At 38.0% G+C, this 15937-nt stretch overlaps 1 protein-coding gene across 13 annotated transcripts in view; it reads right to left on the bottom strand.

Moving 5' to 3' along the window:
• Positions 1–15937, bottom strand: part of CEP112 (centrosomal protein 112) — a 549518-nt gene that overhangs the window by 417053 nt on the left and 116528 nt on the right. For 12 of the 13 annotated variants that reach the window (XM_073005103.1, XM_073005106.1, XM_073005112.1 and 9 more), the window contains 2 exons: positions 12930–13048; positions 3773–3916 (listed from right to left, as the gene is read on the bottom strand). In XM_073005103.1, the coding sequence (XP_072861204.1) occupies positions 3773–3916; positions 12930–13048 (263 nt within the window). The remainder of the gene's footprint in view (positions 1–3772; positions 3917–12929; positions 13049–15937) is intronic. The other variant, XM_073005113.1, reaches the window with a different exon arrangement.

Genomic DNA, 15937 nt, shown 5'->3' with positions numbered 1-15937 from the left:
TTCTCACATTAGTGACTTAATTTTCTACTGTTTTTTCTTTAGGGTAGGGGAATGGGGAGAGGATGGTGGTGGTTTACAATATGGACACTCAAGGGATTCTAGAGCCTCAAGGACTCCCAGGGATCTGTCCACCACACTTGGCCAGTTGCCGTTGTAAAAACCTCAACTGTGCCTGAAGTCTCCCAATCCAGACAGTGTTGTATTCTCTCCAGAAAATAACCTAATGTCTTCTGCTGAGTTGTAGAAGAGACAATCTCATGCTTCACAAAATGGGGGAGAAGATATAAAGATTTTGTCATATTTTTGTTATTTTATTATTTTTAAAAAGTTGTATTATGGGATATTTCAAATATCTACAAAATTACAAGGAAGAGTATAATAAATATCCTTGTACCCAGCACTCCAATTAAACATCTACCTGCTTCTTAAATACGACTTCTAACAATTTATGTGTTGAAGGGCCACTTATCACTCCTCTTCCAGAGATGCCTGGAGCCTCTGGAGGTCCCATGATGTAATTAGTCTTGCTTCTCAGGTTTCTTCACTGCTGATTTAGGGTTATGCTTTCTTGAGCCTGCTGGATGAATTTCAACAAATCCATTGCCTTTCCAACTCCAAAAACTGCATTGCTCTCTCATTGTCTTTGTCCATCAGGGCTTATGCCTTTTTCTTTACCCTATTCCTATCATTTCCATGGAAGGGAATGGAGAACCAAAAAATTTTCACCTCTTCATCAAACAAATGTGTTAATTTTTTCTTTTTTTGGATCCACTGCCCAAGCTGGCATCCAGTAGCACAATCACACCTCACTGCAACCTTGACCTAATGGGCTCAAGTAATCCTCCTGCCTCAGTCTCCCAAGTAACTGGGACTACAAGCACACCCCACCGGGCCTAGCTAATTTTTTTTTTTTTTCCAGGGACATGGTCTCGCCATGTTACTCTGGATGGTCTTGAATTCCTGGGCTCAATCGATCTGAACACCTCAGCCTCCCAAAGTGCTCGGACCTTCTTAAACTGAGTCCTTCTTTTTTCATTTGTATGTCTCTCTTGATTGTCATTCTTGTATGTTTCATTTTTGAACATAATATTAACAATGATCTGTGGGCTTATTATTGTGTAACTTAATTTATGTATATTAATATAATATTTCCAACAACTTACATTATATTGTACTACTGTTATTCTGTTCCACAAATAAGAACAATTAACATCTGAAGAGCTTACACGACACCCAAGCTATTAAGGACTTGGGATTTGAACCCACAACTGTCTGACCCTGAAGTCCAGGTTCCACACAACTGTGCATACCACTTCTCATTTCTTTTCCAATGTGAGGTAGGCCTTAGTGCCTGTCTAAGGGTACAAGGTAACACACTCTAAGATGTATGTGTGATATGCCTGGGTAATGACTCTTGTTCAAATTCCACAGCTTTAAATTCAAGAAAGTACTTGGACCAAGCCAGGCTGGCCTGGGGAGGTTGTGAATGGTAAATGAGACAGAGCTCATACCTGGGATACAACACTGGACCATTCTATGAGGTCATATTACACACAGATGCTCCTTGACTTAAAATGAGGTTTTGTCCCAATAAACCCATCATTAAGTTTCAAATATCATTAATTTAAAAATGCATTTAGGCCGGGCGCGGTGGCTCAAGCCTGTAATCTCAGCACTTTGGGAGGCCGAGACGGGCGGATCACGAGGTCAGGAGATCGAGACCATCTTGGCTAACACAGTGAAACCCCGTCTCTACTAAAAAAATACAAAAAACTAGCCGGGCGAGGTGGCGGGCGCCTGTAATCCTAGCTACTCGGGAGGCTGAGGCAGGAGAATGGCGTGAACCCGGGAGGCGGAGCTTGCAGTGAGCTGAGATCTGGCCACTGCACTCCCGCCTGGGTGACAGAGAGAGACTGCGCCTCAAAAAAAAAAAAAAAAAAAAAAAATGCATTTAATACACCTAACCTACCAAACATCATAGCTTAGCCTGGCCTATCTTAAATACGCACAGAACATTTACATTAGCGTACAGATGGGCAGAATCACCTAACACAAAGCCTATTTTACAATGAAGTATAGGGTATTTCATGTAATTTACTGAACACTGTATTGAAAGTGAAGAACAGAATGAATGCACCGATAGATGGTCCCCAACTTACAATGGCATGACTGACACGACTTTGACTTCATGACAGTGCGAAAGCAATATGCATCACTTTAAGTACCCATGCAACCATTTGGGGACATAAGCCCATAGTAAATTGAGGAGCATCTGGTATTCTACTAAATGCATCTTACCTTTCCACCAACATAAAGTCAAAAAATTATAAGTCAAACCATCGTTAAGTAGGGGACGATTTGTATCAGTAACAAGACCGATGCGATGCACTGGCCGTGGACATGAGGAGCTCTGATCCACGTGCAGAGTAACCTTCCAGCAGAACTGTTCCAGGCTTATGGATCTTAGGATGTAAGGCACGTTCCTAAAGAGCTGAAGACAGTCACTTCCTCAGACCTAGACTCCACGGCCACATATAATCAATGAACAGTCTCTTTGGGGGATCCTCTGTCTCACCCTGACCAGTGTCATGGGTCTCTCTGCTGTGTAGCCTGACTGTGGTGACCTCCTTCTGAATTATTTCAGTAAGGAACATTTTGGGCTTACCCATGTGACGTCTATGTCTGGTTCCTGAGTCAATATGATCTATTAAGAACACTGGTCAGAGTGGTCACACTACTCCAATCTCCCTCTTTGATTTCCTTCACATGAGCATTATTTTCAGAAAAACAATCAAGTCTTTATTTAAAAAAATGAAACAAACAAACAAAAAAGACAGAAAAGAAATGGCCAGGTGTGGTTACTCACGACTGTAATCCCAGCACTTTGGGAGGCCAATGGGGGCAGATCGCTTGAGCCCAGGAGTTCAAGACCAGCCTGGTCAACATGGCAAAACCCTGTCTCTACTAAAAGTATAAAAATTAATCGGATGCTGTGGCATGCACCTGTACTACCAGCTACTTGGGAGGCTTAGCCACAACAATCACTTGAGCCTGGGAGGCGGAGGTTGCAGTGAGCCAAGATTAAGCCACTGTACTCTAGCCTGGGCAACAGAGCAAGACCCTGTCTCAAAGGAAAAAAAAAAGAAAAGAGATTATCTCTGAACTGAAAGTCAATGGAAAAAAAAAGAAGAAGAGGAAAGATTTATAAAGGCTTCTGAGGGTTAAAAAATAATAAATAAGGCTAGGTGCAGGGGCTCACGCCTGTAATCCCAGCACTTCCGGAGGCCAAGGAGGGTGGATCACAAGGTGAAGAGTTCGAGACCAGGCTGGCCAACAGGGTGAAACCCTGTGTCTACTAAAAATACAAAAACTAGCTGGGCATGGTGGCAGGCACTTGTAATCCCAGCTACTCAGGAGGCTGAGGCAGGAGGATCATTTGAACCCAGGAGGCGGAGGTTGCAGTGAGCCGAGGTTACACCGTTGCACTCCAGCCTGGGTGACAGGGCAAGACTCCATCTCAAAAAACAAAAATAAAAAAACAAAAAATAATAATAACAAATAAAAAGCAGCATCAAACACTCTATAGAGTCAAATTCCTCACAGACTTCAAGGGTCTGTCCATGGACACACATAAATCTGTATGGAGTAGGAAGGTAAAGTTTTTCTTTTGATTCTGTAACACCTTTCTACACCGTGCACATCCGGGAAGCATGAGGACATGGAAATTGAGAAGACAGGTTCTAAGATGTCAAGAACAGGTTTAATGACTCACTGTGGACTGTGTTTGCGCCATATATTCACTCTCCATTTTATTCAGACGCACATTTGTATCCTCAAGCAATTCTTGAATGTTTTCAGTGTGTCGCTTTTGAAGATCAAACTTTTCCTGTTCCATTTCTGCTACAGCATTGTGAAGCTACATCAGGAAATCAAGAGTTAACTCTTTTACTACTATGGAATTGACTATTTTGTAATTCAGGGGAAAAATTGTTTCCTATATTCCTCTATTTATATATATGATGACCTGAACACCAAAAGATATTAAAAACCACCAATACACATTCAAGGTAAAGATATCATATAAAAAGCAGGATAAGAAATACTTAATTTTTCCTTTACTTTCCTGAATTGAAAATTTTAATGGATTAACCAATATTAAAAGGAATTATCTGCCTCAGGTAGAAATGGTAAATAAACCAGGCAGATAACACAAGTAAACAATACTAGAATTAGTCTGAAATGAGAAAATAGAAACATTATAATATTGTTACTTATTAGGAATATTATCTCACTGACCCCATTATTCATCCTATTTGCATGGAATTTTGTACAACAGTAATGTTAAAAACTGCTTTCTCTCCTACCCACACCTCAAACAAGAAATTACTTCTAGTCATTCCCTATTCTATACAAAAACAGATAAAAAGATCACAGTTATCAACCAAACAGAGTATGGGTAGGGTGACTAAGCAGAATTGTATACTATATGTACAGAGGTCTTTACTTATTTTTAAAAATCATTATGTATACACTGTTTAAATGGATGAGGCTTTAAAATTTTTACACAAACTAAGGTAAGGAAAATAAAGGCAAATACAGGAGGTCCAGACAAGCTTCAATGGACAACTTCCAAAAGGGGTTGAAAATCTGTGCTCCCAGCCTTGTGGGCCTTTCCTCATTTATCTTAATGGGGGTACAATTCCGAGTCTAACTTCCATTCCCTGCATCAACCCCACACCTACCCAACAGGTGAAGAGAACAGGAGTCCAAACAGTCCAAATGATATATTTGGCTTTTTGTTTTTGTTTTTGTTTTGAGATGGAGTCTCACTGTCACCCGGGCTGGAGTGTAGTGGTGCAAACTTGGCTCAGTGCAACCTCCGCCCCCAGGTTCACTTGATTCTCCTGCCTCAGCCTCCCAAGTAGCTGGGATCAAAGGTAGCCACCACAACACCTGGCTAATTTTTTTATATTTTTAGTAGAGTTGGGGTTTCATCAGGTTGGTCAGCCTGGTCTTGAACTCCTAGCCTCAAGTGATCCACCCACCTCAGCCTCCCAAAATGCTAGGATTACAGGTGTGAGTCACCATGCCTGGCCCCAAATGATATATTTGATTCACTACCTATAAATAGGGAAGAGAGAAAGGATACCATACAGGCAGTGCAGACTCTTACTTGAGTAGGAAGACACTGGAAGGACAGGGAAAACCTGTGAGAGATGGAAGCTAGGGCAGAATGCAGGCAATAATTATGATATTTGTACTAGTAAAGGTCTCAAGAACTCTTCTTCTAGTTTCCAGCTGAATAGGAAGAATGAGGATGCTCAGCAATAGCCATATAGAAGACTCCGGGATTTTGCAAGTTTAACATACACAGTTTTGGTCATTTGTAAGTGGTCCCCAAAATCCCTGATGTATCTAATTTTTAGTTTTGCTGAAATAAACATCGTAAAGCAGTGTTAGGTCTGTCGTTCAAAAGTGAGTCACGTAGCTGGTACATTGCACCCAAATCTCAGTGCTCCTTCACAGCTGTTGAGTGACATGATAGTAACTCAGATAATGGGCTCTAAAGGAGTCACTTAGAATTTTACAGTTGTACTTACAGGAGCAATTATACGATGTAGTGGTTTCTTCATGTTATGGTCTCCCAAAGTCCCTAGAACATATGCCTGCCGAATGTCAAAAATCTAATAGCCCATCAACACTTGGTGGTTTCTCACGTATATTCCACAGTTGTTTTATAAAGGGACTGTCGCTGTTGGAGGGGTGTCTGTAAGTCAGTCTACAACACTCATCCAAGGAATTTGCAGTTGAGACTACAAGGGTAAAAATGGCACTGGCAAAAACAAGTATGCTATTACTTGGCTGATGTGTTTGAGGACTAGATAGGCATCTGGTCTAATAGTCTAACTATACTATTAGTATGTATTCACTCAACAAATTTTATTAGTACCTGCTATGTACCAGGCATAATGCATCAGTGAGCACTTTCCCAAACCTAACAATGAATTGGAGTCCAGGTCACTCAGTCTAGGAGGTTTTAAACAGCAAATGTTCCTTTGAGGGATAAACTATTTTAGTAGAAAATATTATTAGGCTATAGGATACAAATCCTGCTAGAGTTTATGAAACCACAAGATATAACAATGAGTTGATCCATATGAATTCTCAAGAAGAATTTTTACCCAAAGTTTGATAATGGGCACAGGAGACACAAATGCCCTTCCCAGCATCCTACATATTCGTCTTTAACCATATAGTTGGCTCATGCCAGAGGAGACCCAGAGGCAACAGGAATCTGTCCCAAAAAAAGGGAAAAGTATTATAAAACCCCAGAGGTCAATGGCGCAGCCACTGTGGAAAACACTTTGGCAGTTCCTCAAAAAATTTATCAAAAAGATAAACAGAGTTACCACATAACCCAGGAATCCTACTCCTAGGACTACACCTAACAGAATGTAAAAACACACACAATGTTCACAGCAACATTATTCATGATATCCAAAAGGTGGAGTCCACTCAAATGTCTATCAACTGATGAATGGATAGGCAAAATGTGGTCTATCCATACAACGCAATATTATTTGACCATAAAACTGATTGAACTATTGATTCATGCTACAGGGAGGGTGAAACTTTAAAATATTATGGTAAGTGAAAGAAGCCAGTCACAAAATGCCACATATTGTATTATTGCTTTTATATGAGATGTCTACAATAGGCAAATCTATAAAGACAAAAAGTAGATTGGTGGTTGAAGAGCCTGGGGTATGGGGAGTGATAACTGACTGCTGATGGGTAAAGGTTTCTTTCTAGGGCGATGGAAATGGTCTGCAAATTATATTGTGGTGAAAGTTGCACAACTTTGTGAATACATCAAAAAAACAATGAATTGTATACTTTAAGAAGGTGAATTTTATGGCATATAAATCATAACTCAATATTTTTTAAAGGCCCACAGATTAGAACAGCATAGTATAGTCAGGTAACTGGAAAACATATTGACAGCTGGGGCAAAAGTAAAGACAGGAAGGATTGTGAGAAAAGATGAGGCTTGAAAGATCACCAGAGTCTTTATCATGAAAAGCCTTGTAAGGCCTAAGAACCAAGGAAACAATGGGAACCACTAGGACAATGGGAACCACTAGAGTAATTTAAACATGGTTGTGAGGTCAACCAGATTCGTGTTTGTGAAAGACCAATTTGGCTGTATTGTGGGACATGGAATGACGAGGGACAGACTGGAGGCAGAGTCCAGTGACGGGTGATCTAGGCAAGAGACAGGGGTCTCCTGAACTAAGAAGGAAGTGCGGAAGATATATTCAAAAGACGGATAATTAACAGAACTTGGCAAGGCATTAGATGTGTGAGCTGAAGCAAAAAGAAGAGTCTTTAAGTAGCTGAGTTGATCCCTATCCCATGGAGAATACTCTACTGGGTAGGTATATCCCTCCATGGGATAGATATTCTCCATGGGACAGGGGAAAAGGGAATGCCCATTTTAGCAACAAAGGAAGAAGATGAAGTTTAGGGACAATTATGGAATTCAGACCAAGGAGAGATTTTAAATAGGTAGTTGAATAACTGGGACTTAAGGTGAGAGATATAGGATGCATATTTCTATTAGGGAATACACACGTGCGCGCGCACACACACACATCACTTTGTCCATATAGAATACATAATTGTTGAATGAACGACTACATAAATAACAAAGTGAATCTATGATGTGCTTATTAATGTTGATGCCCGGCCTGCTTGCACTCAGTTTTCATCTCAGCCCAAATTTACATGAAGTTACACTTCACACACACACACACACATATCCACACACACAAAGCCTTCAATGAGGGGGCAGGTGCAGTGACTCACACCTGTAATTCCAGCGCTTTGGGAGGCCAAGGTGGAAGGATCACTTGAGGTCAGGAGTTCGATACCAGCCTGGCCAACATGGAAAAACCCCGTATCTACAAAAACTACAAAACTTAGCCAGGCAGTGGTGGCCACACCTGTTATTCCAGCTACTTGGGAGGCTGAGGCATGAGAAGAAGGTTGCAGGGAGCTGAGATTGCACCACTGCTCTCCAGCCTAGGTGACAGAGCAAGACTCTGTCTCAAAAAAAAAAAAAAAAAAAAAAAAAAAAAAAAAAAAAAAAAAAACCTTCAACCAGATTTACGTATTTACACATCCACTATTTATTGTATAACTAGAAAAAAAGCTTTACTAAACCAGCAGAAAGAAGAAGATGTACCCTTATAAGTGGTAGAAGCCTCTTCTCTTCAAATACCTGACAATTTAAACTAGAATATATTAAATTAGGGAATTCAGACAAAGGAAAAAAGGGGACCTGCTAGGTACACAATGTCCTTGAAGCAAATTTAAAAAATGCCAAATGTATAGAAAAGATAGAACCAAAATGTGAGAAAGAAAAACCACATGACTAGAAATAACAAAATAAAAACTAGAAAAGAACTAACTAAAAAGCAATCTATAGATTCAACACTATCCTATCAAATTACCAATGTCATTTTTTACAGAATTAGAAAAAATGATTCTAAGATTCATATGAAACCAAAAAAGAGTCTGAATAGCTAAAGCAATCCTAAGCAAGAAGAACAAGCCAGGCATGGTGCCTGACGCCTGCAATCTCAGCACTACTGGGAGGCCGAGGCAGGAGGATCACTTGAGGTCAGGAGTTCAAGACAAGCCTGGGCAACACAGTGAGATCCCATCTCTACAAAAAAAAAAGTTTTAAATTAACCAGGTGTGGTAATGCACACCTGTAGTCCCAGCTACTCAGGAGACTGAGGCAGGAGGATCACTTGAGCCCAGGAGGTCAAGGCTGTGGTGAGCTGTTATGGTGCCATTGCACTCCAGACAGCGTGACACAGCAAGACCCTGTCTCAAAAACAAAATACAACAAAAGAACAAGGCCAGTGGGCATCACATTACCCAACTTAAAACTATGTTACAAGGCTACAATAACCAAAACCACATAGCACTAGTATAAAAACAGACACATAGACCAATGAAACAGAAGAGAGAATCCAGAAATAATGATGCACACCTACAGCCATCTGATCTTTGACAAAGTTGACCAAAAAAAAATGGGGAAAGGACTCCTTATCCAATAAATGGGGCTAAGATAACTGGCTAGTCATATGCAGAAGAATGAAACTGGATACCCCACAAAATACAAAAATTAATTCAGGATAGATTAAAGGTTTAAGACCTAAAACTATAAAAATCCTAGAAGAAAACCTAGGAAGTACCATTCTAGACATCGACCTTGGTAAAGAATTTATGATTAAATCCCCGAAAGCAATTGCCACAAAAGTAAAAAATGGACAAGTGGGATGTAATTAAAATAAAGAACTTTTGCACAGCAAAAGAAACTATCAAGTAAACAGATAACTCACAGAATGGGAGAAAATATTTGCAAACTATGTATCTGACAAAGGTCTAATATCCAGAATCTATAAAGAAAACAACAATTCAACAAGAAAAAACAACCCCATTAAAAAGTGGGCAAAGGACATGAACAAACAATTCTCAAAAAAAGAAATACAAGTGGCCAACAAACATATGAAAAAATGTTCAACATCACACGTCATCAGAGAAATGCAATTCAAAACCACAATGAGATACCACCTCACACCAGTAAAAATGGGTGTTATTTAAAAGACTAAAGACAACAGATGCTGGCAAGGTTGTAGAAAAAAGGGAATGCTTATACACTGTTAATGTGGGAACATAAAGTAGTTCAACCACTGTGGAATGCAGTTTGGAGAGTTCTCAGGGAACTTAGAACAACTACCATTTGACCCAACAATCCCATTACTGGGTATATACCCAAAAGAAAATAAGTCATTCTACAAAAAAGGCACATGCACTTGTATGCTCATTGCCATGCTATCCACAATAGCAAAGACATGGAATCAACCTAGATGTCCATCGATGGTGGATTAGATAAAGAAAATGTGGTATATATACACCATGGAATATTAGATGGCCATAAAAAATGAAATCATGTCCTTTGCAGTAATGTGGATGCAGCTGGTGGCCATAATACTAAGCAAATTAATGCGGAAACAGAAAACCAAGCATGTTCTCACTTACAAGTGGGAGCTAAACATTGGTATATATGGACATAAAAATAGGAACAATAGACACTGAAGACTCCTAGAGGAAAGAGGGGGACAAAGGCTGAAAAACTACTGTTGGGTACTATGCTCACTACTTGGATGATGGGATCATTCATATCCCAAACCTCAGTGTCACACAATATAACCATGTAACACACCTGCACATGCACCCTCTGAATCTAAAATAAAAGCTGAAATTATTTTTAAAAATGAAATAAAGTATCCATAATACTCAAAGCAATATACAGACTCAAATGTAATCCCTATCAAAATATCAATGAAATTTTCACAGAAATAGAAAAAGCAATCCTAAAATTTGCATGTAACTACAGAAGATTCTGAATAGCCAAAGCAATCTTAAGCATGAAGAACAAAGGTGGAGGCATCACAGTAACTGACATGAAAATATACTTTGAAGTTGTAGTAACTAAAAGTGTGCCATTGGCATAAAAACAGACACACAGACCAATAAAACAGCATGAAGCACCCAGAAAAAAATCCACACATTTACAGCCAGCTGATTTTTGACAAAAACGCCAAGAACATACAATGGGGAAAGTATAGTCTCTTTAATAAACGGTGCTGGGGAAACTGGATATCCACATGCAGAACAATGAAATTAGACCTGTATTTCTTACCACACACAAAAATCGACTCATAATGAATTAAAGACTTAAACGGAAGAACCAAAACTATGGAACTACTAGAAGAAAACATAGAGGAAAAACTCCATGACATAAATCTAGGCAACAATTTCTGTACAGGACCTCAAAAGCACAGTCAACAAAAGCAAGAAAAAAAAAAAAAAAGACAAACGGGATTACATCAAACTAAAAAGCTTCTGCACAGAAAAAAAAAATCAACAGAGTGAAAGGCAACCTACAGAATGGGAAAATACATTTGCAAACTATACATCTGACATGGGGTTTATATCCAAAATATATAAGAAACTCAAACAACTCAATAGCAAAAAAACAAATATTCTGATGATTAAAAAATAACCGAATGACTTATTTAGGCCAAGGACCTAAACAGACATTTCTCAAAAGAAGACACAGAAACGGCCAAAAGGCATGTGACAAATGTTAACCTCACTAATCATTAGGGAAAGGCAAATCAAACTTACAATGAGACATCATCTAACTGTAGTTAGAATGATTATTATTAAAAAGTCAAAAGATAACAAGTGTTGGTGAGGATGTAGAGAAAAGAGAACCCTTATATACTGCTAGAGGGAATATGAATTAGTACAGCCACTAGGGAAAACAGTGTGGTTCCTCAAAAAATTAAAAATAGAACTACCATATGATCCAACAATCCCCCTACTAGATATATATCTGAAGAAAATAAAACCAGTATGCCAGAGATATCTGCATTCCCATGTTTACTGCAGTATTATTCACAATAATCAAGATATGAAATCAACGTAAGTGCTCATCAAAGGATGAATGGATAAAGAAAATGTGATAGATACGCACAAACATACACACACGCGCGCGCACACATTTGAATACTATTCAGCTACAACAAAGAATGAAATCCTGCCATTTGCAACAACATGGACAAACTTAGAAGGACATTGTGTTTAGTGGAATAAACTGGAAACAGAAAAACAAATACATAATCACACTCATGGAATTTTAAAAGTTGAGCTCATAGGAGTAGAGATCAGATACCGATTATAAGAAGTAGGGGAGGAGAGGGAGGAAAGGCAATAGAGAGAAGTTAAAGAGGAGGTATGATGTTACAGTTATTGACAGGGTTTGGCTGTGTCCACACCCAAAATCTCATCTTGAATTGTAGATGTCCCCATAATCCCTATGTGTCAAAGGAGAGACCAGGTGGAAGGAACTGAATCATGGGGTCAGTTCCCCCATGCTGTTCTCATGATAGTGGGTGAGTTCTCATGAGATCTGATGGTTTTAACATGTGTGGCAGTTCCTCCTGTGTTCATTCTCCTTGCTGCCTTGTGAAGAAGATGGCTTGCTTCCCCTTCACCTTCTGCCATGACTGTAAGTTTCCTGAGGCCTCCCCAGCCATGCTGAACCGTGAGTCAATTAAAGCTCTTTCCTTTGTAAATTACCCAGTCTCAGTCAGTTCTTTATAACTGTATGAATATGGGCTAATACAGTAATATAGGAGAAATAAATTACGGTTTTCTAACGCACAGTAGAGTGCTTATAGTTTATAATAATGTATTACATATTTCAAAAAGTTAGAAGAGAGGAATTTGAATATCCTCACCAAAAAGAACTGATAAATGTTTGAGGTGAGAGAAATGCTGATTACTCTGGTTTTATCAGTATATAATGTATCTATGTATTGAAATATCACACTGTACCCTAAAAATATGTAAAATCACTACATGTCAATCAAAAATAAAGTAAGTTTATACAATAAATTCTAGTCCATATGTTATCCAAAATTTCAGGAAAGAAATGCTTCAATGGCCCAAATTCAAAATTAAAATGGCTTAATTAACAAAAATTGTTTTAGTGTTGTTTAACTAATTTTGTTTAAAATCTGTTGGCTATGATAAGAAATCTAGAATATTAATTAAATTCAAGAGCTAGTCAAAATAATATTTTCTAAATAAAAACAATTTTATAGACCATAGACTTCCAGAAGAAAATATACCAAAACATGAACAGTAGCTATTTCTAAACAGCCTAGAATTTTAGTTATTTTTTATACTTTTCTGTATATTCTGTGAAATCTATTATAATTAAATATGTTACTTGGAAGCATAAACTTTTATATTTTCCATTACTATTTTATGTAGCTTACCTTTTTTTCCCAGTCATTATTTAGAGATTCTGTGCTTTGTTCACATATCTTTTTTAGTTCTGTAATCTGGTCTTCTTTAGTCTCTCTGATAACTTGACAGTCACGTATCAGTGTCTGAACTGTCGAAAATGATGAAAACATACTTAAACCAATTCTAGATACATAGAGTTTGATTATATAAAATTTAGTGCACCAATTAGTAGATAATTCAATTTTTCACCAAGTCTTCTCAATGCTTTCTTCTAAAGTATCTTTTATTCCTTGCTTTTTTTCTCGATTTCTACCACCACAGACTGGCTTGGTTAAATTCATCATTACTGGCTCCCTAGACAATTTTAACAGTGTATTGGCCTCAAGCATCATTCCCCTCCAAGGAGTCCTCTGTTGCTTTGAGGAAACCTTTCACCATTATTCTAAGTGAAGTAACTCGGGAATGGAAAACCAAATACCCTATGTTTTCACTTATAAGTGGAAGCTGAGCTATGGGTATGCAAAAGCATACAGAATTGTATAACGGACTTTGGAGATTCAGAAGCAGGGGGTGGAAAAGAGGGTGTGGGCTAAAAGGTACATATTGGATACAATGTACACTACTTGGGTGATGGGTACACTAAAGTCTCAGACTTCACCACTGTACAATGAATCCATGTAACCAAAAGCACTTGTACCCCAAAAGCTATTGAAATTTTTAAAATTTAAATAAATAAAGAGGCCTTTCATTGGTGCAAATCTGGTAGTTACGCCCAGGCTTACAAACGTTCCACAGCTCTCCTCATCTAAAAAATAAATACAGGTCAAAGCCTCTGACAAGGACAACAGTTCCTCGTGATTCTGGCCATATCTCTTCCCATTTGCATGTTTTAAACCAGTATTATAAACACACCAACCTATCTGCAGATTCCTGAGTTCATATTCTTTCTCATAGCACTGCCTAAATATGATTGTCTATCTACCTAGAATGCCCTTCCCTCCCTTATTGAAAAACTCCTACTCATCCTTAGACTCTCAACTCAAAAATCACACCTTCTTTATGAACCAGTCATAAAGAATCACTAAATCATGATTTACTCAACCAGATTTCTCCCCTTACAGGGACAGAAAGAAATTCCTCTTTATTCCCATGAAACCTCGAGTATTTCTCAATTAAATCACTTATTAACATTATAGTGATTTACTTGCCCGTTTCCTCTTTAATGAGACTATGTTCACGGAAGAGAAAGAGATTTCAACTTTTTATCCACAGGGCATAACAGTGCCACACAGGCAAGTGCTCAAAAAGATGCATACTGAATGAATAAATAAAGGAACCCCTCATTTCAATATATTGTTGCTGCTAGATACTTTTAAATCATTTTCGAAGTTTATGTTACTAAAATGAAATAGGTTTTAAATTAGATAAAATATTTGTCTTATAAATCATTTATGTTTCTACTTTACTATAATTATTTAAACAGTCACTGATTTAAGTGAAAATGTGTTAATATATTCATGTCTTCTGGATAGTAAAATAAATTCAGCTCCATTTTTAATTGAATATATTATCATAGTTTACTAAATACATTTTTATTCATTTACTTCAAGATAGCAAAATTTTTGTAAATATTTCCCTAAAAATTGTTTTCACTCTTATACCTCAACTACGCAACAATGAAGGAGACAAGATGAATCCAAGTTAACCTAAAGTGAGTCTTTACCATCTACAATATATTTTACTTTACACTTCCAAAATTAAACTAAGATCTGGTTGCAATTCAAAATGCCTTTAGAAACATTATTTTTAAAACCTCGTCATTTTTAAACCTTAGGCATGTTTGAATTGCCTATTTTGAATCAGGGTAAAGAAAACCTGGAAACAAATTTAAAATATTTTTCTAGCCACGGATAATATTTGGAGAAAAAACCTAAACGAATTTAGAATTGCTTTTACCAACATTTAAGGGTGGAAATGAATCTAAAAGTTTTTATTTCATTGGTTAACTTATCTATGTAATTGCTGTCCTAACTTGTCAAAGGCATTATCATCCATTCAAATATACTCAGGTTTGGTGAATTGGGGGAGAGCCAGTAAGTTCCATACAGAAAATCCTAAATGAAAACCTTCCCTTCTCCTTTTCTCTTATTCATTGCCTAGATCGTCTCATTCACTAAATTACGATTCACTCTTCAAAATTTCTTCTTCGGTTCCATTCTAACTACTCCCAGTGCCATCATTCAGAAATCCTTCTCACCTTAACACGCAAAATTACAGCAGCACAGAAGCAGAACATCTCTGAGTTGGCAGGGACTTTATATATTATTTATTCTGATCTCACCATTTTATAATGAGTAAACCAAGGCCCAGAAACGACTTGCTATCATATATTGGACACTGATAACAGAGCTGAGATTAGAGCCTATGTTTTCTAATAAGTAGAATGCTCTCTCCCTCACTCCATTCTGCCTCTGCCTAACAGACTTGGAATTGGCCTACTCTGTTCAACACACCCTCCATTACCAGGCTACTCCTCCCAAAACATGAGGTCCTAAAACTCACATCTCAAAATCCTTCCCTGGCTCTTTACATCCAGCACCTACAGGACAAAGTTCAAGCTTCTAAATCTAAAATTCAAAGTCATACTTAATCTAGCCCCAAGTCAACTTTCTTAATATTTTAAAATCTATCTCTTAATGCATAGGGTATCCACTCTAGCTAAATATGGTGTTATTTTTCTCTTTCTTTTACCACATTACTTCCCTTAGAATAATGGTGAAAGGTTTCCTCAAAGCAATAGAGGACTCCTTGGAGGGGAATGATGCTTGAGAAGTACCCTTCCTACAACTTACCTATTTCAGCATTCTCATCCCAGTAACTGCAACTCTTCTCTCCAACTAACCAAGACTTTTAAAACTTCACAAGATTTTACAAAAGTTCCTTTCCTGAAACAATATTTTCAACACTCTCTCTCATGACCACCTATTGATGTAGATATTTCAACCCATAGTCATAGTCAACTAGGGTCAGAGTTAGC

The sequence above is a fragment of the Chlorocebus sabaeus genome, chromosome 16 (genome assembly GCF_047675955.1).
Source record: "Chlorocebus sabaeus isolate Y175 chromosome 16, mChlSab1.0.hap1, whole genome shotgun sequence".
Taxonomy (NCBI): domain Eukaryota; kingdom Metazoa; phylum Chordata; class Mammalia; order Primates; family Cercopithecidae; genus Chlorocebus; species Chlorocebus sabaeus.
The sequence above is the reverse complement of the archived record's forward strand: the minus strand, read 5'-3'. Positions and strand labels throughout refer to the sequence as shown.